The sequence below is a fragment of the Hylobates moloch genome, unplaced genomic scaffold, assembly GCF_009828535.3.
Source record: "Hylobates moloch isolate HMO894 unplaced genomic scaffold, HMol_V3 SCAFFOLD_1, whole genome shotgun sequence".
NCBI classification, from domain to species: Eukaryota; Metazoa; Chordata; class Mammalia; order Primates; family Hylobatidae; genus Hylobates; species Hylobates moloch.
Window position 1 is genome coordinate 73,553,092 of NW_026652276.1, and position 27,104 is coordinate 73,580,195.

The 27,104-nt window shown below is 37.4% G+C and overlaps 1 protein-coding gene across 1 annotated transcript in view; it reads left to right on the forward strand.

Moving 5' to 3' along the window:
- ABCB11 (ATP binding cassette subfamily B member 11) overlaps positions 1-27,104 on the forward strand; it is a 96,619-nt gene that overhangs the window by 32,466 nt on the left and 37,049 nt on the right. Inside the window, exons 9-17 of the mRNA XM_032753388.2 lie at positions 1,057-1,231; positions 7,365-7,478; positions 10,635-10,745; positions 12,912-13,037; positions 14,712-14,915; positions 16,553-16,723; positions 17,218-17,419; positions 18,271-18,334; positions 22,456-22,558. Of these exons, the coding sequence (XP_032609279.1) occupies positions 1,057-1,231; positions 7,365-7,478; positions 10,635-10,745; positions 12,912-13,037; positions 14,712-14,915; positions 16,553-16,723; positions 17,218-17,419; positions 18,271-18,334; positions 22,456-22,558 (1,270 nt within the window). The remainder of the gene's footprint in view (positions 1-1,056; positions 1,232-7,364; positions 7,479-10,634; positions 10,746-12,911; positions 13,038-14,711; positions 14,916-16,552; positions 16,724-17,217; positions 17,420-18,270; positions 18,335-22,455; positions 22,559-27,104) is intronic.

Here is a 27,104-nt window from a genome sequence, read left to right on the forward strand (position 1 = left end):
GTAATTTTGTTTATTCTTTAATTTATCTGGTATTTATTGAGTACTTACTACGTGCCATGCTTTGATTTTTATAAAATGGCTACCAACTGAATAGCAAATCTTACTTTATGTGTTGTAGATTTGGTAAGATGGTGTTATTCTCAGTTGCTACCAAATCCATCAAGTAAAAAAGAGAATATGATTTAAAACCTCTTATTATCCTCTTTTCCTCACTTCTTTTGGTTTGTGGAGTGAGGTTCCTTATGTCTTGTAAAAAATTTCAGTAGCATATTTCTTCCACCATGAAAGACGTCATCTTTTATTGTCAATAAAAGAGGCAGTGTAGTGTTTTAAAAATGGTAACAAACATAGGATAGACCTTCAGTTTGTGTCCTGCAAAAGGTTAAAAGTTCTCCATGAATTCAATTCTTGAGATGTAGGAAGGCGGTTTCAGAATGCCTGAGCTATATATGAGACAATGCCCATTGTTAATAGCTAGATCATGGAATTACTGAAACTTATTCCTTGCATTGGACTTCCACATAGTTTCAGTTATCCATGTCTCATGGCTGTGAATCTGACCGGTATGTCACAGCACAGCATCTCAGCCACAGGGCAGATGGGTGAGTTATAGATGAGTTGGTGCAAACACTAGTTCCAAGCCTGGGGAGCTGGAAACAAAATAGTCCGGCCTGCTTATTTGGAGCCAGTTGCATTATTTTCTGATAGGGACATGTCATGTGACTCAAGGAACCACTTCAAACACAGTACTAGATCTCTCTTGTTCATACATTTATGTTGAAAATTCTTTTCTCTTGGGGCCAAGCTTACCTTACTATGCAATCCAAGCAGCAATCAGGCAGCTTTGTTAAGTATTGCCCTTTTAACGTGTTTCATTGTCAGGTTAAAACAAACTTTAAAAAACTACGCAAAGATTACTGGAGAATTTTCTCCCTGAAGCTGCTCTGTGGGATGATTTTATGATCATTTTGTAAAACCACTGCATCATGGCCTGTTTTAAACATTATAACTTGAGCTGTTTCTGCTGAAATTGACTCAAACGTTTTCTCTTCACAGGTATGAGAAAAATCTTGTGTTTGCCCAGCGTTGGGGAATTAGAAAAGGGATAGTGATGGGATTCTTTACTGGATTCGTGTGGTGTCTCATCTTTTTGTGTTATGCACTGGCCTTCTGGTACGGCTCCACACTTGTCCTGGATGAAGGAGAATATACACCAGGAACCCTTGTCCAGGTACCTCGGACTTATTGACCGAGACATAGGATTTCCTTCCGGTATCTCAGAAAAGTCCATGGATTAGATGTTTTGTTTATTACTTTGGTGTCTTCAGGAAAAAAGCATCAATGATTTTATGGAGTCTGTCTATGGTAACAAGTAATACCTTAAATTTTTTTTTTATTTCCATAAATTTTTTGGGAAACAGGTGGTATTTGGTTACATGAGTAAGGCCTTTAGTGGTGATTTGTGAGATTTTGGGGCACCCATTGCCCAAGCAGTATACACTGAACCCAAGCTGTAGTCTTTTATCCTTCACTCCCTTCCTACCCTTCTCCGCTGAGTCCCCAAAGTCCATTGTATCATTCTTCTGCCTTTGCATCCTCATAGCTTAGCTCCCACTTATGAGTGAGAACATGCAATATTTGGTTTTCCATTCCTGAGTTACTTCACTCAGAATAACAGTCTCCAATCCCATCCAGGTTGCTGTGAATGCCATTAATTCATTGCTTTTATTGCTGACTAGTATTCTGTCATATATATACATGTAATTATATATATATATCTGTGTGTATATATACATATATGTTATATACATATATCATAGTTTCTTTATCCACTTGTTGATTGATGGGCATTTGGGCTATTTCCACAGTTTTGCAATTGTAAATTGTGCTGCTATAAACATGCGTGTGCAAGTATCTCTTTTGTATAATGACTTCTTCTCCTCTGGGTAGATACCCAGTAGTGGGATTGCTGGATCAAATGGTAGTTCTATGTTCAGTTCTTTAAGGAATCTCCATACTGTTTTCCATAGTTGTTGTACTAGTTTACATTCCCACCAGCAGTGTAAAAGTGTTCCTTTTCACCACATCCATGCCAACATCTATTATGTTTTGATGTTTTTATTATAGCCATTCTTGCAAGATTAAGGTGATGTCACATTGTGGTTTTGATTTGTATTTCCCTGATCATTAGTGATGTTGAGCATTTTTTTCATATGTTTGTTGGCCATTTGAATATCTTCTTCTGAGAATTGTCTACTCATGTCCTTAGCCCACTTTTTGAGTGTATTGTAGATTCTGGATATTAGTCCTTTGTAAGATGTGTAGATTGTGAAGATTTTCTCCTATCCTGTGGGTTGTGTGTTTACTCGCTGACTGTTCCTTATGCTGTGAAAAAGCTCTTTAGTTTAATTAAGTCTCACCTATTTATCTTTGTTTTTATTGCATTTGCTTTTGGGTTCTTGGTCATGAAATCTTTGCCTAAGCCGAAGTCTAGAAGGGCTTTTCCAGTGTTATCTTCTAGAAATTTTATAGAGAAACAAGTAATACTTATACATTTTATAGTAAAGAGATGCTAAACATTTGAATTGATGAGACCAGCAATTTAATAATTTCAAATTAACTGAAGACTTTATAGCTATGAAATGATGATTTTCTGACTGAGTCCAAAAGAAAATATGCCATGAAAATGGAAAGTCAGTGATCTCTCAGCTAAAAATTAACAGCTCGTGTAACTGAGCTTTATGATAGTCCAAGATACATACTAATAAATGTATTTGTGAAACATAATGAGTTACTAAAATGCCAGGTCAATAACATCCTTAACTGAACAGATACTACAAATGTACTTTATTGCTCACTTGTGCTAAAGTAGCTAATGCCTTTAATTTGCATTGTCTTTCCAGTTATTCATTCAATAAGTAATTATTCAGCATCTACTATGTGCCAGACTCTTAGAAAATGCAGGGGATTCAACAGTGAGCAACGGAAATGTGGTTTGTTGTTGTTGTTGTTGTTGTTTTGCCTTGATGGGATTTACAGTTTAATGGAGAAGACAAGCAATAAATAAGTAACCATGTAAATGAATGCAGACAAATAGAGACGTGCTATAGAGGACAGAGAACCTTGACAGTGAATAGCAGGATAACCAGGTGTGGCTGGGGTCCAGGAAGGCTTCTTATATCCTGCTCCCTCTCTCAAGGCCTTTCCTCCTTAGCTTATGGCTCTCTCTTGTTGCAGTTGGACTCTGATCATTGTTTGAATTCTCAGCTAAATGCCACTTTCCCAGTCAGGCCTTTTACGCTCACCCATTTTTTATTCTCTTTTGTGATCTGCTGTACTTTTTTTCAAAGCACTTATGTGACATTGAATATTTGCATTTATTTACACTTGTGCCCACCCCTTTCCACCCTCAGACAGTAAGATCTATGAGGTCAGGGAAACAAAAAATGAAATATTTGTTTCATTTGGCCTGCAAGTAGATGGGGAGTGGTTTTATATCAAATTCTTAAGTAAAATTTTTTAGCTCCAGATTCTGGGTAGAGCAAACAGTGAAAAATATCAAAACCTTGTATACCAGAAATTTGCTAGCTGAAAGCTTAAAATTCAAAATCTACTGCTTTAAGATAAATACATTGCCAGGGAAAATTGAGTAGGATTTTGATTTGCACATGGAAGTGATTATCAGAGGTCAAACCATAATCATTCCAAGCCATGGACTTTATTTCATTAAGAACATGATAATACACAAAGAACAACTTTTTCAATTCAGTTTATCTTTGCAACATGAACAGCTGATATTTTTTGAACTTTGTTAAAGAAAATAAATATGATAATACAGGTTAACTTGTTTTATAAACTTTAAAGAGATAGTATGAATGGGAAGTGTTACCAATTTTATAATTTAACCACTTCTTAAAAACTTACATACAGTTGTTGCAGATTGGAAAAGCCACTGAAGTATTGCAGGTCCAGATTTTAACTATAGTCCCTTGTCTTTATTGATCCAATTCCTCCTAAGAACCTTGACATTTACCAAAACAGGGATATCAGTAGTTGGCTTTAGTCCTAGCTGCATATACATACTTGCTATGCAAGAAGACAAACATTGAGAAAACTTATTTTTCCTTTTGTTCCATGCCTACAAGGAGAGGATAGAGGTATACAATAATAATGGTTCAGAGGGAAAAGTGAATTGGTAAATTGAAAATCAAATAATACACAATTCCAAATGGAAGCACTTGAATAAAAATCCCTTTGGTAACTCTCTATAGTAGGAATCCAATTTTATGTCCCTCATCTTTAAATTTCCTGCCCATTGTACAGTGAGCTACTCTATGTTTTATAAATAATTTATTCTTTCAACTGATATTTCTTGAGTCCTTGCTATGTGCAGACATGGCATACTATGGGTCTCTAACATTTTAATCACTAATTATTAACCTGTTACTCCCAACGTCTTTCTGTAAGCCTCTGCTTGTATCTTAAGAGAAAATTTCCTTTGGGAAGATGAAATGCATCCTTTAACACAATACTCCTTGCTCTCTCTCTCTTCTGTCTGTCTGTCTGTCTCTCTGACTCTCTCTCAGGTCTTGGCCAAACTTCTGAGCAGCAAACTATGAAGGCTGAGTGTGCATGGGCTGAGTTGAGTGTTTTAATCCACAAAACTAATTAACGGTTTGGTTAATCTAGTACATTTTGTGATACACAAAATCGTTACTGGCTGCATGGTAATTGGGTATAAATGGTAAGTAGTTCACATAAGTGACTGTAATTAGTATCACTTGTGCACAGAGAAAAAAATGCACTCTGTGGTCTGGTAGGGAAAGATGAAGGGGACCTGAATGGTGCAGAAGGTTGTTCTTTCATGACCTTCTTGAGTTGCAGAATTCATTAATAAAAATAATCACATAATGGAGAGTGACATTCATTCAGTATATACAAAGTGTCAAGCACTGAGTGATGTATTATGTAATAAAATTACTGCATGTAATGCTCTCAATCTCGTTCTGTAATTGGTGTCATTATACTACCACTTAAAAATGAAATTGAAGCCATGAGGTCAAGAAATATTGAGAGGGATTTGAACTCAGATCTCCCTGACTTTGGGGCCTACCTATTAACCATTGTTTTCCTGCCTCTGACTCTGTCTTCCCAGGGGCCATGGACCCCTTTTTCTCCAGCACACCCATAGCTTAATTGTTCCACAGCAGTCTCCCTTCCCATCTCTCTGTCTACACAACTTCTGCTGTTCACAGGGCTAAAGAATATGATGTTGAGTGACAAGTGATGGCTTATTGGGATGTTGCTAGCTACTGTGATGATTTGAGAATGTGCTTTTGTCCTGTCTCACTCACTCCTCCCCATCCAGAGAGCCGTTCAAAGAGTTGGACCCCAAACCTCAATTTAGGCCTCCAGTCAGCCAGGAGTCAGCAAACTATGGTCGACAGACCAAATCCAGCTCACTGCCTGTTTTTATAAGTAACATTGTACTGGGACAGAGCCACAGTCATTTATTTACATATGTCTGTGGCTGCTTTTATACTACATGGCAGGGTTGAGTAATTACTTCAGAGCCCATATGGCCTGAAAAGCCTAAAATATTTATTTGGCCCTTTTGCAGAAAATGTTTGCTGGCCCCGGCTCTGGGCAAATGGAAGGTTCCTTTGCTGAGGTAGGAAGACCTCTGATGCATGTGGTCTTAAACTAAATTGGACCATAAGAAGTGTTCTATCTGCTCCATTTACCACCTCCTTAGTGTGGGACCTCAATACTTTCTTCACTGTCGGCATCATCATCACCAACATCATTACTACCATTGAAGTGACTAGCACTGGATTAATCATCTTTACACACATTATCTCATTTGATCCTGTAATAATCCTATGAAATATATGCTATCACTATCCCTGTGTTGCAGATGAAGAAATGGGGGCTTGAAAGATTACATAATCTGCCTATGGGAGGAACCACCTGCCATAATTGAGGAAAAGGAGATGAAGAGATAATTTTTGTCCCTATGCATAGGCTGGGACTCTAGGGAGAAAGCATGAGTGGGCTAACCCACCACCCATGTAGGGCAGCCCTGGCCCTGTTAATCATCCTAATGTGTGGAATGAAGAGGTTACTGAAGAGGGAGAGACATGGCTGAGAGGCTCGGAGACTTTCCACGGTTCAGCCACTCCAGCCACAAGGAAAGAGAAGCAGGAGAGACTCCGGCAATTTGCCCCAGTGTGATACAACAAATGGGAAGGGTCTGGCTTATAGAAACCATCACAGACCAGGATCATTTGATTACCTGAAAAAGACTACATTCATGCAGGGCCACTCTTTGGCTTGGCAATAGACTGCGGCCAATGTAACATCCTCTATGCGAGTCACAAGAGTAGGACCATACTTTGGTTGACAGGGTAGAGAGGAGGAGACTGGTATTCCTTCTGGAGGCCAACTTGAGGATTTGCCTCACTGTCTCTTCCTCACCTTTATAAACAGTGCTGATATTAATAAAAAGAGTGCTATTTGGTAGGAATATCTGTGCACAATCAGGTGCCTTCCCCTAAGGTAATGAGATGACTGCCTTGGTGAGTCAAAGAACAGCTGCCCCAAGTCTGCACAGGAACCTGCCCACTCCACCTGCATATAGCCAGCAACAGGTGAGTCTGGGAGCTAGGCAGAATGGCAGTCAGAAGCCTGGATTCAAATTCTGCTCTACTACTTATGACATGTTGTAACCTAGTGCAAATTAGGAGCCTCCATATCTGTCTGTTCACTCTTCTGTTGTAAGGATAAAATAAAATAATACAGATAAAACACTTAGAAACATACCTGTTGTTATTGTTATTATTACTGTTATTCATAGTAGTTGCAGTAGTTATCCCAGTGACTACTATAATAGTAGCATTAGTATTGCAGTAACAACGGTAGCAGGTTGGTTTTGCATGTACCAGCCTCTAGAATAGTCAGGCTGATCTTAGTGTCTGTATTGTTTTTGGCAATCCTTTAACCAGAAAATCACTATAAGGCTGGTTATATAATGAATTCAATTATCAAATCACTATTCAAGTCCACTTTGGGTCTACAAGCTACCTTGCTTAGACTTCTTACTCATTTCAAAACCTACTTTGTAGGAGAGTAATATTCAGTAAAAAATAAAATGATCTTTTAAATCATAACAGTGGAAAAATTGGGGATGCTTTACAAAACAAAAATTAGTTTGGGTATTTCCAAACAGCCAAAGAGCTAGCTTTCGAACCCACAGAAGAGAATTTCTGATAACTCTCTGAGTCAACATGGATGACCCAAATGATAGCAATTACTATTTACACATTAACAAAAACACATGAAAAATCTCTCTCTTTTCATTTCAGATTTTCCTCAGTGTCATAGTAGGAGCTTTAAATCTTGGCAATGCCTCTCCTTGTTTGGAAGCCTTTGCAACTGGACGTGCAGCAGCCACCAGCATTTTTGAGACAATAGACAGGGTATGTAAAAGCCAAAAGTAAAGGCCATTAACAGGTGGGGGCTGGGGGGTGGGGCCCAGAATGAACTCCTGAAGAATTTACCTTAATGTTAAAAATATAAGAAGCTATCACAAGGCCCTTAATTCAGCAACACTTATTAAATGCTATCATGTACTGGTGCCAATTTTTTTTTTGGTTGTTTTTTGTTTTTTGTTTTTTTTTTGAGATGGAGTTTCGCTATTGTTGCCCAGGCTGGAGTGCAGTGGCACAATCTCAGCTCACTGCAACCCCCGCCTCCCGGGTTCAAGCGATTCTCCTGCCTCAAGGGAGTGAATGCCACAGGGAACTAGAACAAGTAAGACCCCTGTTCTTTACTCATGCTGGGAGAGGACAGGCAGTAAAGAAGTGTGCACATTCAAAGATAAGGCAATAGCAGAGAGTGGGAAGTAAATAAAGGAAATAAAATAGTGCAATGTGACAGCGACTGGGGTGGGAGAAGGAATCTTTAAATCGGGTGGTGGTGACAACATCTCTGAGGAGGTAGCATTTGAGTGGAGAACTGAAGAAGAGTCAGCCATGCAAAGGGGGATTGGAGGGGGTGGGGCATGGGAAGTAAGAGCGGGGGGCATTCATGGAAGAGAGGCCCCCAGGTTGGAAAAGCCTGCTGATTTAAAGAAGCTGAAACAAGCCCAGTGCAACTGAATAGAGCGAACAAGGGGCAGAGGCTGGAGGCATGGGAAGGGCCTACCATGCAGGACTTCAAGGCCATGTCCATAAAATTCGCTTATCTTCTAAATATGGCAAAAAGGGATTTTACTGGTTAGTCTACGGAAGCACACTAGAGGCCAAGCTAGGGAGTCAAAATCCAAGAACAGGCCAGGCATGGTGGCTCTTGCCTGTAATCCCAATACTTTGGGAGGCCAAGGTAGGTGGGTCGCCTGAGCCCAGGAGTTCAAGACCAGCCTGGGAAGCATGGTGAAAACCTGTCTCTACTAAGAACACAAAAATTAGCCAGTCAAGATGGCATGTGCCTGTAGTCCCAGCTATTCAAGAGGCTGAGGTGGGAGGATCACCTGAGCCCAGGGTGGCTGAGGCTGCAGTGAGCCGTGATTGCGCCACTGCACTCCAGCCTGGGCAACAGAGTGAGAACCTCAAAAAACAAACAAACAGAAAACCAAGAACAGAAGGGGAGGTTGGCAATCTGTTGTTCTTTCTCTTTAAAAAAAAAATGCCCTGAGCTGAGTCCGAAGCAAGCCCTGGAAATCCAGAGGTGATTTGTGGGTTCCCTGAACCTGTTTGGTTCACTGTCCCCTGTTCGATACTCTTTCGCCAAACAGTGAAGTTGTAACCTACTAAGGAAGTGACTCATTGCTTTATCTGTTTTATAATTTGGGGTTTCATATATTGGAGTACAGAGAGATTGTTGAACACCACATAAAAATGTTCATCGATGGCCAGGCATGGTGGCTCACACCTGTAATTCCAGCACTTTGGGAGGCCAAGTCAGGAGGATAACTTGAGCCCAGGAGTCTGAGACAAGCCTGGGCAACCCTGTCTCTACAGAAAATTTAAAAAGTAGCCGGGTGTGGTGGCACATGCCTATAGTCCCAGCTAGTCAGGAGGTTGACACGGGAGGATGGCCTAAGCCCAGGAGTTTGAAGATGCAGTGAGCTATGATCACACCACTGCACTCTGGCCTGGGTGACAGAGTGAAACCCTGTCACTGAAAAAAAAAAAAAAAAAAAAGTTGATGTTGATTTATTCAAATTCTACCTCTTTCTTAAGGTTGTTGTATGCTCAAATAATATTATGACTCTAAAAGTGCCCTGAAACTAAAAAATTAAGGCATTTAAAAATTATTTATTATCTTTATTAGCAACCCAACAAGGAGGTAGATTACATTATACGCCTCAATAGAGCTAAAGTGATTGATATGGTTTGGCTTTATGTCCCCACCCAAATCTTATCTTGAACTGTAATCCCCATGTGTCGAGGGACAGACCTGGTGGGAAGTCACTGGATCATAGGAGCATTTTCCCCCATGCTGTTCTTATGATAGTGAGGGAGTTCTCATGAGATCTGACGGTTTAAAAGTGGCAGTTTCCCCTATGTGCTCTCTCCTGCCACCACGTAAGACATGCTTTGCTTCCCCTTTGCCTTCAACCATGGTTGTAAGTTTCCTGAGGCCTCTCCAGCCATTTAGAACTGAATCAATTAAAACTCTTTTCTTTCTAAATTGCAGTCTCAGGTATTCTGTATAGCCATGTGAAAATGGACTAATACAGTGATGAATTTCCATCACTAGTTATGGACAAGGGAAGAAGATGATGCTGGAGTGTTCTGGTAGCAGGAAGAGGCCCTCACTTTTCTCTGATTAACCAGAGTGGTTAAATTCTAGATTGGGCTTGTTGCTAGCAAAAGAGGTGAAATTCAGGACAACAGTTGAAAGTTGGTAGCATTTGAATACATCATTTAGGAACACTTAGTTTTAATCATCATCTACCATGGATACTCAAAAGAATACCCTTGGACCCCAGATTGGTTGACTAGTTGCATGGTCTTAGAAACTTAATCTCTGCAATTCCTCTGCTTCTTCAACTGAAAAATGGGCATATCACCTGTCTGGTTTGGTCATGGTGGCAATTATGTAAATAAAAGTATAAAAACACCTAGTACATTGTCTCCTATATTATCTTAGTAATATAGTAATATATAATATATAATAATATTGTTAACATATATTATACATTTATAATATTAATACAACATATAATGTATTATATAATAGTACATATTATATAATATCAGTAATAACTCAATAAATAATAGCAATTAAATAAATTAATTGAATATGTATTATGTTAATATATTATATCTCAGTAATATCTCAGTAAGTAGTGATTATTCTCACTATTATTAATAAATGTTTAATGTGTAAACATCTTTGGCATATCTCTGCAATGTTTTATCTGGTTGTTGCTCTAAGTAAATTCAAATTAAGATACATGCAAACTAAGAGGCACAATAAATGTATACATCTTCATTTGAATTTACTCATAAAACAGAGCAACAACCAGATAAAACATTGCAGAGATATGCCAAAGATGTTTCTTATTTGAATTGAGTTGTGTATCTTAGTTTGAGTTTACACTGTGTCCCTTTTGTATTTCACTCCAGAAACCTATCATTGACTGCATGTCAGAAGATGGTTACAAGTTGGATCGAATCAAGGGTGAAATTGAATTCCATAATGTGACCTTCCACTATCCTTCCAGACCAGAGGTGAAGGTGGGTGCTGGTCTTTTCCCCAGAACAATAGATGTTTTCTTCTTTGATGATTTATTTGTATAACCACAAATTGCTCATTTTCTGAAGCCTGACTCAGTTCCCAGGAATAAGCAATGAAGGTGTATTTCTCTGAAAGTATCCGCGGGTGTTGACTTATCTCCGGCAACAGACCACATTCCTTTGTGATAACCATAATGTGCAAATCCCCTGGTTGGGACACAGTCTGGCAGTACATTCAGGCTAAATGAACTGTATGATGCTCTGTTGAAATGAGTGGCAGGTCCTGTCTTTCTATGCACGTGCTAGATAAATGACAAGGCAATTAGAACAATCAAGAAACACAGGTTCTTCCCAACCTTCGTAGAGACTGCAGAAAGTGGAGGACACTGAGTATAGGTATGAAGTGGCAAAGGAAAGCTGCCATTATGTGGGTTTTTACTTCCCATCTGTAAATTCACTAGGTCACTGTATCAGCCCTTATAGGAAGGTATCCTTATGATATTATGCTCACGTGTCTTGTTCAGGGCACATGGTGAAAAAAATTATTTCCTGCCTTTAAATTATCTTTACAGGCAATTTACTTTACAAGAAAATTAGGATCTACTACCCCTGAATAAATTGGCTTTGAAATTAGACTTATTCCTCATTTTCAATAGAGTATCTCTAGACACTCTCTCTTAATAATATTTCTGTTACCTGCACAGAACTAAATCCCATTTTGTTAGCCTAACTTAATTCTGACACCACACACCTATTGTATATATATATAATATATACGATATATATATCGTTCTCTCTTTAAATATATGAATATATACAGAGAGAAGGTAAACATCTATATATGTAAAATGCAGGTAAATATATTATATAATATTTGTAATATATAATACATAAATATATGATATGTAAATATATACTCATCTATAAATATTTTTATATTTATCTATATTTTATATCTATATATACATGCCTACATTATCGGTATGTAGGTAAATATAAATATATCTATAAATATATATATAACAAATGTACAAATATGTGTATATCTCTATTTACCTTCATTATATACATAAATATATAAAACATAAGTAAATATATATTCTGATTACATAAAGTATATTTTTATTATCTATTACATATGTACCTAAACATCAAATGTTATAACATATGTAAAGGTGCTTTGTAAGCTATAAATTACAAAGTAATACACACTCAGTAAATATTTTTGAATGAATAGCTAAAACTTAAGTTGGTGGAAAGTAATTGCGGTTTTTGCCATTACTTTTAACAGCGAAATAAAATCTTCTTACTTAAACCTATATGTATTTATTCATAGTACGAGTATGTTTTTAACCCTCTGTGTGCCACATTGTACTGGTGCTGTAATGATAAACAAACACATTTGATGCCTGCTTGCTCTGGGAGCTTACAGTCCAATACAGGCCAGTAAGTGAAAATGTATTTGCAAGTTTGACTCCTAGTGTGAAATGAAAGGCGTGAGGTTTTGTGACACAGTGGACCCCAAACCACATTTTCCATAATCAGTACAAAAATCACCTCTTAATTGGTGAAAATATTTGACAGATAGTTATGAATTAGCTTCTCATTTTTTCCTCGCAAGACCTACTAGCCAGCATTCAGCCTCTACCTAGCAAACACACCATGTATATTTATTAAGTAAATTTATTCAAATGGTATGTTCATACACCATACACATGAAGTACAGCTTAAAATCTGCAAATTTCGTTACTGTTAATCCATGATCAGTAAATTAGTACTATATTTCTAACTTAATGGGTTTTTTTCTTCAACTAATGGCATAGTCTCCTTATCCTAGTATGTCAGGAGTATTTTAAATTAGATTTTGGAACATAATTTTAAAAGTTAACATGTCTTATTTACTTCATCTGTGTTAATGTGTATCATTTTATTTCTTGGTCATGGCTCTCAGTTAAATAATTAAGTAATGTGCTAAATGCCAAAACCTCATCCTTGCCAATGTTTTCTTTTGCTGGTTGTTGATGGATATCAGTGGACGTTGCTTTGGGGGGTATACATAAACACACACACAGACACCGAGTATCAACACAAAGCATCTGCACTTGTATCCTAATTGTTTGATTTGGTAAACAGTGACAATCTGAACTTTGCTGTTTTCTTCTCCAGATTCTAAATAACCTCAACATGGTCATTAAACCAGGGGAAATGACAGCTCTGGTAGGACCCAGTGGAGCTGGAAAAAGTACAGCACTGCAACTCATTCAGCGATTCTATGACCCCTGTGAAGGAATGGTGGGTGTCTTCCAGAAACTCCTCAATACATGGGGACAGTAAAGTGCAAATGGCAGTATATTGATCAAACAGAAAGGCGTAGCATACATTGAGACTGTCCTGGCATGCATAGTTAAATTAATGATTTGTTACTGAATTGATGGGACACGCTCCCTACATGGTAACTGTTCAGTGAATAACAAGTCAATTCCATTCACTGTATAATGTAACTGAATGTGCAGATACAGTCAGGTGTGGCATAACAACATTTCAGTCAGTGATTGATTTCATATATGATAGTGGTTCCATAAGATTATAATGGAACACATATAGAAATCTGATATATGTCACTTGATGTTGGCATTGCAGATCAAGTTAAGAGAAATGATTGATATTTAGTAATGGTGCTAGGACATTTGGAAACATATATGTATATATATACACCATCTGAATTTGTGTAACTACACTGTGATGTTTGCCAATGATGAAACCACCTAAGGACACATTCCTCAGAATGTATCCCCATCTCTTAGCTATGCATAACTGTGCATTTAAAATGCTATTGCTGCCTCTTCAGTGAACTATCTATTCCACTTTTTTCTTTGTATTATAACAAAAATATTACTGTGTCCTTAAGTTCTCCAAACACTAAATATAGGAATAATAACAGGGCTCGAAATTAAGAGAGAGCAGTCCTAAGAAACTAAGAAAAATGAGTATTAGTGATTGCCATTTATTTATTACATATTGTGTGTCAGATACTTTATTAAAATGATTACTTATTGTCACGATGACCCCCAAAGGTACATAGGCCCATTTGACAAAAAAGGAAGCAGAGAGTCAGAGAGACGGAGACTTGTCTAGGGTCATTCAGCAGGTAAATGACCAAGTCAGGATTGAATCCAGGTGTGTTGGGTTCCAAAGCCCATGCTCTTTTCACTCTGTCTCAAAATTATTCTTGTCAGCGTCTCCTTGATGCCTTGAGATGGAATCGTTTAACTGTGTATTTAATGACTTCAACCAAATGAGTTCTCTGTCATGCATGTAATATTACACAGGCATGGCAAACATAACAGAGTTTTCCTTTTTCAAAGACATCTCATCTCTGATTGGGTATTCTTTACTACATACCACATAACTGCACTCTGAATATATAGAAATCATAATTTCTTGATGTAAGATTTTTACATTTTTACTAATAGTGATTTTTATTTGCTCCCACTGATAGTTTCACTTGCTTTTTAACAGCAAAGTGTTATTTGATGAATCTGGCCAGAAAGTAAGACTTACTATAAACCGTATATACAAGATAGGGATCATTGTTTATTTTTATTGCATCTTTTGAGTCCATTTTTGTCAAAAGTCAAAAGATATAAAAAATTTAAAATATAGTGAATAACTGACTCTACTCTTTACTGGAATCAAAAATTTGTCCATTCCTGGGCCAATGGTGTTAAATTAAGTGACCCTTATTTACATCATTTATGTTTCTATAATGAATTGTTCTGCAGCTACACTTGATTTCAATTACATGTTATCATCCTTATATAAAGAACCACATTTCAAGAGGGATTGTTTCCATTAGAATCTTATTGGCCTCTATTTTTTCTGCCCATTGGTCAAGTATGACATAATATTATGGTTCAGAACCCTGAAAGATTCCAAAAGTTGTGATGTTGTGCCCATGCTCTCTAGGTGACCGTGGATGGCCATGACATTCGCTCTCTTAACATTCAGTGGCTTAGAGATCAGATTGGGATAGTGGAGCAAGAGCCAGTTCTGTTCTCTACCACCATTGCAGAAAATATTCGCTATGGCAGAGAAGATGCAACAATGGAAGACATAGTCCAAGCTGCCAAGGAGGCCAATGCCTACAACTTCATCATGGACCTGCCACAGGTACCCCTAGCCATACATTCCCGGGAGAAACCAAGAGGTCATAGAAGGAAAAAAAGTTGCACAATTATACACATTTCTTTTCGTATGATTCCCGAGTCATTAAATTCTTAAGCCATGTTTTAGTTTCATGCCTGAAAAAGTACCATGAGTGTTTCCTTTCATCTGAAAATACATGGTTTGTATGTTCAAATCTGTCAAAAAAGGAGGTTTTCTTTTGAAAAGCTCCCTTTGTTGGTAATATATTAAACATCTACCAAACTGGGGAACTATCTTTTTTACAACTCTTTTGACATAGATCCAATGTCCTTATTCCTTTTATTAAGCATTTGTCTAAGCAGATGCTAAATGTCATGTGGCAATAACTTGCACAATAATCTCATGATGTCTACTCTTATAATTTTCTTATGCTTAGGCAGCTAATATTGTGTCAAAAACAATTCTTTGTATATCTCCATTCTAAGCAACAACAACTGTGAAAACCAACTCCTCAGCATTATACTTAAATGGATTTTGCCACCAATGGTCTGCTAGGTCAAAGAAGAGTTATTATAAAGAATTAACACATATATAGTTCTTACTAAATACCAGGCACTGTTCTAAGCACCTCACATCTATTAACTCATTAAACCCTCACAACAACCCTGTTAAGCAGCTAATATTATTATCTCCACCTACAGATGGAAAACTGAGGTTCTAAAAGGTCAAATAGCTTGCTCAAGATTATACAGCAAGTAAGTGGGAAAGACAACGTTCATACTGAGGTGGTCTGCCTTCAGAGTCAGTGATCTTGAACACTTCCCCTTCAGCCTTCTAAATTCTCTTTATGAATAGGATTGCAGCTGTGGCTATGATATAGCCTAGTAGTTAAAGAGTGTAAAGCTTTAGAATCAGACTACCTTGATACAAATCCCAGCTTCTCTATTTACAAGCTTTATGAACTTTCTCAAGTTACTTTAATTCTTTGGGCCCAGTGTTTCCTTATTCATCAGTTGCAAATAGCAGCACCTGCCTCATAGGGTATTTATTAGAACTAAAAGAGATGTTATGTGTAAAAAGCTCAGTACCATGCTTTATTCATGGTAGGGGCTCAATTCGTGTTGGTTAGTAATAAGCAAGGTAAGTGTCTGACCGCTAACACCTAATTATTAGATTCCAATGTTGTGCTAAGCCTGTGAGATAATCAGTAACCATCTTCTGTCAATGATAATCCTTATAGAGCTAGTTTAACCTTTTATTCATAACATAAAAACAGCCTTTGCATTATGTTCTGCTGTGTTGTCTAACAAGAGATAAGAGACAAGGATTTGCTCTGTGCTTTAATCCTCTAAGATAGATATTTAGGACTGTGACCAATTTTTATATGGTTGAAAAATCTTATTTGAAGTTGAGCTAAAGAGGAACATTTACATAGCCCAGTAAACCCTAGAATAAAAGCATAAATCAATTTCTTTATTTCACACATAAATATTGATTAGACAATAACCCGTCTGGGGAAGGGATATTTCTTTCAGTGGAAGTCGGAGCAGTGAAAATTTGTGCTTGAGAGGAAAGCTATAATAGAAAGGACATTGTAGTGGATCACTGTCAGAAGCCATCAAATTCTTTTCCCTTCATGCCTGGTGTCACCTTCTATCTAGCAATTTGACACCCTTGTTGGAGAAGGAGGAGGCCAGATGAGTGGCGGCCAGAAACAAAGGGTAGCCATCGCCAGAGCCCTCATCCGAAATCCCAAGATTCTGCTTTTGGACATGGCCACCTCAGCTCTGGACAATGAGAGTGAAGCCATGGTGCAAGAAGCACTGAGTAAGGTTTGTGGAAGTCTTAGTCCATTTAACAAGTCCATGTGGAAATGCTTGTGCTGCTGCAGGAAAGGCAGCTCCTTGTGGGGTGGGAGGGATGGGAGTAGTTGATACTACATGGGTTCGTGCATGTAGTCTGATTGTTTAGAAAATATTAGCTGACTACAATCTTCCTCACAGTTGAACAGAAGAAAGTTATAATTTGTTTCCAAAAGCTACAACATGTAAAAGTTTAAATCTTGTTAAAACTAGCTTATGATATTTTTTAAGTTACCTAAAAAAATTTTTTTAGCTGTTGATTAATGGCAGCAACAGGGCCAGTGTGTGTTGGGGTTTATGGCTGCAAGAAAATGTGCTGGCCTTATCTAATGTCTGCACAGCCTATTTAAGAATATTCCCAGGGACCAAGGATCTAACTTTCCTATGGATTCTGAAATGATCTAAAGGTCAGTGTCAGCTCTGTCTCACAGTTTTGTTTAATGGTGCACTGTACATTCTTACAGATTCAGCATGGGCACACAATCATTTCAGTTGCTCATCGCTTGTCTACGGTCAGAGCTGCAGATACCATCATTGGTTTTGAACATGGCACTGCAGTGGAAAGAGGCACCCATGAAGAATTATTGGAAAGGAAAGGTGTTTACTTCACTCTAGTGACTTTGCAAAGCCAGGGAAATCAAGCCCTTAATGAAGAGGACATAAAGGGCAAGTACTTTTTCCCTATACTTGTACGTTATATTAAATTGTTAATGTTTATAGTGCTTTATGGTTTTCTATGTATTTCAATACTCACTGTTCTCCCAACAACCCTGGCAGGCATTATATAGATGGTAAAGGAAACAACTGAAGCTCAGGAAGCTAAGCTATCTGATCAAGTTATAGCACTAAACCAAGGTCTTCTGACTTTCAGTTCCATCCTCTCTCTTTTTTTTTTTTTACCTTGTGCAAATAGAAGAGGCTTCCTAGAGTGTGTTCCGCACACAGTAGAAGCTTCATGCTTATTGGCTGAGTGAATTAATCAATGATAAGAAAGTATAATACTTATTTTCAAATGTAGATAGATACTTCAGGTTCTAGTGCACCTTCTTTTTTATCAGTCTGAATTTTCAGACTTGGTGGTTGCCCCAATTTAAATTAACCAGCCACTCTAAACTTTCTCCACCATTTCACTCCATTAGGTATAACTACTACATACATTTAACGTGAGGGTTATTCTGAATAGACTTTTGAAAAGTTTAGTGTTTCTATCATTTTTTTGCCACTTCTGATGGACTTCTCTTAAACTTTTTATGATTTATGCTAAAAAAAATACCTGTTTCTGTAGAGGTAACAAGCTATTGTATGGTTTAAATGACTCAGTCTTGCTGAGTATTTTGAAATTTTTTATTAGAATCTGCAGGACAAGTCCCAAGTTTTATTTATTGCAATAAAGTTAACAGAATGTTTTGGCATTAGACATAGTAATTATATTCTAAGCAAACATAGTAAAGAATTCTACTTAGATATGGTTCTGTTTATTGTATATACTAAAAAATTGCTCATGCTGTGTTGAGTAGATGCAACTGAAGATGACATGCTTGCGAGGACCTTTAGCAGAGGGAGCTACCAGGAGAGTTTAAGGTAAGCTCAAGCCATGGGGCAGATTTCAAGGTTTCCAAATATTCTGAGGAATCCTCTGTAGTCATAATCCTCAGAGAATATCTCAGGTACAACAAGAAAACTCTGAGTAGACTGCCAGGTCTTGTCAAATATGAACAAGCAAATGATCCTTGGTTGCTAATTGACATTTCTCTCCCCAGTTCATGGTTTTTTTGTTTAGCTTCTCATCTTACTGGGGATAAGGGTTACAATGGAGATGCTTTATGGTTAAAATGTTGTGTATTGAGCTTAGAAAGGGGACTTCTTTAGAAAAAAAAAAAATCTGTGTTTAGTGTTCCTCTGCTCCAAGCTAACTGTGGTATGAAACACTGTCTTATATGAAGGTCAAATTCATGCCTTTAGCTCCACTCTTTAATCTGCTGAGCTGCAATTGAATTACAAACACTTCTGCTCCCAGAGTAACACATCTGAAGTCAAATCATTCCTTAACTAGATGAAATAAGAAATGTAGTTTTTTAGCACTTAAAAATAATTTTCCTAAATAAGAGCTATTTATTTTTCCCTGGATCAATATAAAGCTGTTTAATTTCAAAATATATTTTTGGAGTATGCTGTTAGTGAGGCTATATACTTTAGTCTTTCATCCTGGCTTAAGAGTTTCAATAAAACTGTTCCTCTAATGTTAAAAGTCTGTATTAAGAAGAATTCTGCCCAGGAGTGTTTGTCTATATTTATAACTGTTATTCAAGATTTTTTTTTCTTAAGTCAGGAGATTTTTAATAGGCAATGAGATGGTAGCAATCTCTCTACAATTGCCCTTTCCATTTCTAGGACATTTAATGCAAGGCTGTGCAAAGTCTCAGAGATAAGACTTGCTCATTCAAGATGGATAATTATTTATTGAAAAGTCGTTAAAGAGCCTTAAAACATTCAGCCATCAATTCCAAGTAGTTCAAACACAGATTTGTTCATTTAAATATTCAAAGAATAGCTCACAAAAAGTAGTGTATTTATTGTCAGATGTAGATAAATACTTCAGGCCCTAGTATATCTTTTCCTTATCAGTTTGAATTTTCAGACTTGGGTTTTCCTATCTTTCTTCTTGAGAACAAGTTTATTCAAACAAATTTTAAGAAATGCTAGTTTGATTGAATTTATTGAATTTGGCAAATAATAAAGCAATAGCTTCACATTACTCTGTCATGTAAAAGGTATAAAACAATGTTATAGGCACCTGGTAGTAAGTTTAGTCATGCTTTTCTGATTGGATACTAAATTTAAATCATTCAAGTCATTAGACTCACAACCTGAAAATATCAACTAACTTCTTAAACCCAGAGAATGACTAGGCATCTCTTTTGGTCACTAGGTTAAAGGTTGCAAAGTAGACATGTTTCTTATGATCAGACCAACAAGAAAATAAATATTTTCTTAACTCTTCAGACAAACAAGATTCTACCCATGCTAAGTAGTTTATTTGCAATTTATTATTAGAACTAGATAACCATTTTAATATGAACATTAATTTGGCTATAATTTCTCACAAATGCTACATTTTGGTGATTAGGATGAGAAATCCAGAAATACGATCCACACACAGAAACTAGCTATTAACCTCCTGAAGAGAAAGATTTGTACATTTGAGTATGAAAGTCTGTTAAAATATCTCATTGTATATGCTGACAGATTTTTCTTGTTGTCGTTAAAAGATGACTAAATGAAGTGTTACAATGTATCTTGTTTCTTTGGCTTCAGTTTTTCTGATGGCTAAGTTCCTTTTCAGCAATATATTTTAGATTCAAGAACAATTTAATAGAAAACAGCCACAAATTTCCTAAATAATAATGTTGAGAAAGAGAGTATTTATTCCCCCAAGTTAGTTGTTTTTATTTGCAGTGAGAAGTGGTACACAGCTTCAGAGAAGGGGAGGGACAGATGTTGTCACTTTCTGAAAAGGGATGTTGTTTCTGGTGGATGAGAGAGGTAAACCTGCCTAGCACATGCACTGCCCATGGCCTCATGACAGCCTAGGCTAGACAGCTCGAATGATCTGGAGAATGGTGAAAGGGAGAGACTTAAAAAATATAAAGTGGATATCCAAGGGGCCAAGGACATACGTCTTCCTGTACTCAGAACTGGAAGGTAGTTAGTCATATGTTGATGGCCTCTCCTCCTTCACAAACTCCTACCTTGGCATCCATTGCTCTGCATTTGCTTTTTAGGTCCTTGACCTTAAGTCTCCTCCTATCATGCACCTTGTTCTCGCCAGCTGACACAAGCCTATTCTGCACACCTTCTGGAGAAGACATCCTGACCCCTGTTACCTAACCGGGAGAAATGACTTCATTGCTGTGTAGTTTCAGGGTAGGTGGGAGGGAGTCTCTGGAAGTGTCCCAGAAGCCAGTTTGGTGGCAGGAAGTAGCGTTGAGGAGTGGTTTAATGCCTGGTCATAATGAGACTTGGCAAGAGTCTGAACGTGCAAGAGCAAGGAAGGGGGAGGGCTTGAGGTAATTGCACGGTATTGAACCTGGGTGACTAAGAGGATGGCAGTGCCATTAAAAGAAAATGGGAACAAATTGGAGTAACTCAGTTGATACATGACTGCCTTCTCTGGAAGGCTAGATGAGCATATAGTAAGCAGGCACCACGTTGATATTTGTTTTGGTGTAATTTCACTTGGATACAAAATGGTAGAGAAAGATATGTGAATGGATTCATCTAGATGGCACTAAAACAGTTGATGCAGGTCTCCTCATCACTCACATCTCTTTTTTACACCGTTTACTTCAGGTAATTCTTTCTAAAACACAATCTTCAGCATTGCCTCTTAACCATTAAGACTGTTTACAAATGACTGAAAACCCAACCCAACCTGGCTTTACCTTTAGAGAGAAAGAATCAGCTCATATAACTAAATATTCCAAAGATGCTTTGGCTTCAGGCAAGTCTAGAGCTTCAGTGATATGTCCAAGCTAGATAACAGTTTCTCTCTCTTCCTTTCTCAGCTCTACTATTTCACAGTTGGCTTCATTTTTTAGAAAGCTTCTTTTTTGAAGGTCTCAACATAATTGTCAACAGCTCCCAGCACTAAATACTTTAAGGTTAACCTAAAAGAGAATGGGGGCCTCCTTCCCAGGAGTCTGGGGGAGGGAAGAGGAGGGTGGAGTCTGAACAAATCACTTCCCATGCTTATCATGTACTCAGTATATTCAGCAAGCAACCCTGTCCTCCCCTGTCTCCATGCTTCTGTTTATACTGTTCTCTCAGTCAGAAATGCTCTTTTCTATAGTCTACAAATCCCCAAATCCTACCTTAGCCATCTCATCCATGAATCTTGCCTTGGTAACACCTGCCATACGTTTCTTTTTCCTTTGACTTTCCATACTCTTTATTCAAACCTGCCTAATAGCACTTACCACATTCTTCTTTACATTAGGGTGTGGTACAGGCCTCTTCTATAAGATTTAAACTTTTTGAAGGAGAAATCTGTCATTGGCTAGTCTTTGTGTCCCCAACATCACCTGGCATTGGTTTGTATGTTGTAGATGCCCAATAAGCTTCTGTTGAATTAATGAATAAATGAATGAACACGTTGAGCTAAATTATATTTCAACAAGATACTCATTCATGCATGTCTAGGGGTAGCATAATAGCCTGGAGAAAATCTCATCAGAGGCCCTATTTCCTCATATCATTTGTAACCATGCTAAAGTGGACACATCAGGTATGACAGAGAGAGATCAAGACCACAATCTAAGCCAGAAGGAAGGTAAAGGAAATAGACTGTTGCCAAGGCAACAGTTAGCAGAACCATGTGGGTTTGGAAAGTATTTGAGCCTTAGGTGGTTTTTTGATGAACTGGTAGGACAACTTTGCTCCCTTTCTCTTTCTTCCTCCCTGACTGCACTCTGAATCTGGGTCCAACGCTTGCAAGAGCTTAGGGCCCAGAGCAATCAACCTGATTAGCTCTGCCCTAACAATAGCTCTGTCAAACCTAACCTGCAAGCTCCCTTTCCTGGTTACCATGTGACCTACCAAACATTTCTATTTATTTGACATATGAGATGTAAACTTGGACACCAGTTGATCCTGCTCCAATCTGGCCACAGTCTACACTGTTTCATCTTTCTGTTTATTTACAGGGCTTCCATCCGGCAACGCTCCAAGTCTCAGCTTTCTTACCTGGTGCACGAACCTCCATTAGCTGTTGTAGATCATAAGCCTACTTATGAAGAAGATAGAAAGGTCAGGCACCAACTGCTTATGGGGGGGAATCGAAGAAGTCTCGCCTAGGGAACGTTGGGTACCCTTTAAGCCTGAGAATATGAGTTTTCTAGGTATATATCTAGCAGTGTTTCAAGTCAGACTAAAAGACAGAACATTCAGACCTAATGAAAACTCTAAATTTTACACAATATTTTAATGCAGATTAGTTAATTGATTACTTTTAAGAATACAAGGTAATGTAAACTGAACTTCTAAGGGTTAATTAAGAGTCTTAGACAAACTATTCTAACGAACAGAATGTGTGACTTATAGATATTTAGCAGATTATTTGCTCATATGTAGAAATCCTTTTATAAAAGTTAAGAATACCTAAAATGTTTTTTCTCAAATTTTAAAATTTCTTTCTTAAATTATAATAATTCTGGCAAAAATACCTTGATCAACAAAAGTATTTGAATAGGCTAGCCCTTATTACAAGTTATCAAAATATTTGAATTAATGGAGGCCAATTAGGTTTCACAGACATTTGTTGATTTCATACAATTTTATAATGGCTTTAAATACATTTATAATAATACTATCAATTTTAACATAATTCAAAGTAGCATAAAATTAAAGAGCTAGGAGAGCAAACAACGTGTATAGCAATATACAATTTCTTCCTAAGGATGCAGGTGTCCTGCTGTTGTAGACTTTGTCTAATTTTCACATAAATAGACCACCCATTCTCCTCCAAGCCTTTCCTCATTACTGCACGTTACGTGTCAGCCCTGATACTCTTATGTTCATTCCCCTACCACCCTTCGTTAGAAAATTTTCATGGCAATTTTCTTATTGAGCCTTAATCAAAGTCATGTTGACTTATCCCCTTTCTAAATTATAAGCCTCTTGAAGTTAGTGATACATCTTATTTGTGTTTGAATCAACTTGGTCACCTAACCCAGCGCCTTGCACTTAGTAAGGCATCAGGAGATTTTAAAAATTAGAATGAAAAAATGAATTTCTAAAATAAAATAAAACCCAACTGCAAGATTTATCAAAGCAAATAAGTCAGAGAATTTTTAAATTACAAGCACATCCATTATGCATGATATAATTTCAAATTGTCTTAAATAAAATTCCAACATGTGAATCCACTAGGCAGTAATTACAAACATTGGTTCATAATGGACAAATTTAGAATAAAGTAGAGTACTCTTTCTGAACTTATGAAAATGACAAGGGAACGATTGGGTTCTCTTTTGTTTTTAATGTATTAATACTGAATAAACAGAGGTCTCAATTTCTTTTTTTTTTTTTTTTTTGAGACAGAGTCTCGCTCTGTCGCCCAGGCTGGAGTGCAGTGGCACAATCTCGGCTCACTGCAGGCTCCGCCTCCCGGGTTCACGCCATTCTCCTGCCTCAGCCTCTCCGAGTAGCTGGGACTACAGGGGCCCGCCACCACGCCCGGCTAATTTTTTTTTTTTTGGTATTTTTTTGGTAGAGATGGGGTTTCACCGTGGTCTCGATCTCCTGACCTCGTGATCCGCCCACCTCGGCCTCCCAAAGTGCTGGGATTACAAGCGTGAGCCACCGCACCCGGCCAGAGGTCTCAATTTCTAACAGAGGCTTTAAATAAATTCCATAGAAGACTTTTTCTCAGGAGCAGCAGGATGAATCACAGTGAGAGAAAACACATTTAGCAAGCATAGTTTATTACTGCATCCTGCCACTAAAGACTCAACTGCTCTTCTAGTTCTAGAAATAGCTATTTCATTGAGTCCATGGTGCTGCCCCAAATAACTATAAGATGTATTATATAAGAACAAGAGTTTAATAGAGCTTCAGGGGAGAAAGAACCAAATATTACATTGACATTTCTATTGAACCATAACAATACCAATCATATTTAAGTTTTGCATTTTAATTTTTTCTAGTTTCTGGGTAAATATTTGACAATAAAAGTAAAAGTAAGAAAGGATGGAAAGAAGGGAGGGAGGGAAGGAAAATCGGACTTTTTCATTGTTGTTGTTCAAGCTGGTAGAGGACCTAGCATAGGTGTAGGGGACCATCAGATTCCCTGGACATCTGGAGATCAGATTCCCGTAGAGTTCTCTTGATGCAGGAACAATTCAGGAGGGAACCATTTAACTAAAAGGAAATCTAAATCTAATATACGGGCTAGTTTTACAGAGATTAAAATGTTTCATATTATGTTCTACTAGTCAGCATTATACATTTAGAATAGAACAATTAAACTCAATTATATGTAGGCCAGCATACGTTTTAAAAGATGTGACTTTACGTTCTCTCTAGTTAAGGGAGATAGGAAGAAGAGAGAAAAAAATGATAGGAGAGCCAATGTGATTATACTAAAGCTCCAAGGGGAAACGGTCTCATATTAATACCACTGGTTCGTACGATAATTTTATTAGTCCTTTAGGTTTAAAAAATTAATGATTTTTGAAAAGAAAATAATGGAAAGGGGTTAATAAAATTTGACTTATGAAATTTCTAATCTCAAGTAACATTATATGGTAAAACGTTGCTCCGTTTTGGTATTTTAAAGTATTTTAATACTTAACTAAATTCCACAAGCCCAAGCACTGGTGAAATCCTTTCTTTTTCTCGTGTTGATTGAAAAGGCCTGACCTTACCTGCTGTAGATGGGAAATACTCTCTTATGGTGCTAAAAGGTCGATTCCCACAAAGGAGTTATCTCCACCTTGTGGTCTTGTGGAGTATTGACTCTAAAACTTAGAACCATTTCCTGAGGTGTCTGTGCTTTCACCCAAGGTCTCATGGTTAGTTGGCGACAGAGATGAGACTATACTCATTTATCCTTGCTCTCCAAGCAGTACTCTTAGCTCCTGTAAATCGGGTCAGATGTTAGTTACAATGTTGACAATATTAAGTTTATGATTAGGGAAACCCACAGGCTAAAGGTTTTAGTCTCTAATATTTAGGTATCTCTTTCAGTGAAACTAAAACACAAGGCAGAACATGTATGAGATCAAGTCAGGATCAAATATTAGACACCCATAACTGTATCACAGATAACTTATAAGATAGGATTTAGGCATTGGTTAAGATAAGACAGAGATGGGACCCATAAAAATGGCTATCAGTATTAGTTCATTTGAAAAATCTCTGCTCCTTTGTCATAGTTACCACTTTTTATCATCAAATCTTAAAGTTATTATTAGGGCAGGGAACCTCTATTGAGTGGAAGGCAGAAATTAGTGTAACAAAGTATAGAAAGCAAGACCTAAGATTTAAGTCGGAGGTTATTTTTTCCTCTGGCCTACACAGAAGATGTAAGAAAGGAAACTAAGAAAAGCCCAGTGTCTAGCACTGAACTATGAAGGCATCATAGTAGATAAGCAATTTTAAATAAATCTCTTGTTGCATGTATGCAGCATGGACATAAAAGTTTCATTCATTCTTTTATCCCATAAACATTGATTGTACACTGTGAAGTGCCAGGTATTACACTGGGGATGCAAAGATGAACAACAGCTATTGTTACTCTCCCTACTACAGAGCTGCTAACAGGCATTTCTTTACATGTGATTTTTTAAAAGTGCTATGCAACCTGCCAGTGCCACAATACAGGAACAAGGAAACACATATAAATTTTATAATTTTACCTGTCTGTGAGATTTGTCGTTAATTTACTAATCTTCTCTTTATATTTAATTTTGCAAAATCAGAGAGAAAAATATTTCTTTACAGAATGACTTTAATTATATTTTGTATTGTTTTCTTTTATTCCTCTCCTGTTCTTTTAGTAGAGATATCAAATAAAACGCAATCAAAAGTCCAATATTTAGGGACAGATTTTCTAGTTTTTGCATCATTCAAGCTGGACAGTTGCATTTTTTGGGGAGGGGGGTCAAACTTTATATTCAAACTTTTAGTATAGAGGAACCAAAGAAAATTATTTTAATTAATTTGTATTTCTTGTTAGTGTCTCTTGGAATGAAAACCACTAGACAAGAATTACTTTGTATTGCTTTGAAATGTCCTAAGTGTTGTTGTTTAGAGTTAAGGATACCTTCAGGTATCAGAAGGTTGGGAAAATTTCTGTCATGTCAGGCTGTGGGTGGACCATCCTGTGGGGCAGTGGTTCCAGGAAATGCTGGTATTTAATGTCACAAGGAAGCTGGCAGAATTTAATGAGTGCTAACAGTCTTCACAAGTTCCGAAGCCTACCCTTTGATGGTACATACAGCAAAGCTGACACATCTAAAACATACATTATACAATCCTAGCCATTTAGTGCTAAGAAGAGCCTTGGAGTTCTCACAAACTGAACTTTGGTTACCAGAATTACCTGATGAGTATTTTTTAAAACAGAGATTCACAGTTAGGCCTACTAGATTGGAATTCTGGTGACAGGATACAGGAATCTGGTTTTTCAATCATCAACCCACATGAATCTGAGAGCATCCAGATCTGGATACCAACCACTCTCTAGAACAGAGAAGGGTTGAAATATTTTGCTCTATTGCAAGCTATTCAGTTAGTCTCACACAATTTCATGATGCTGGCAGAATACATGAGCATCCTGAATCACAGTGTT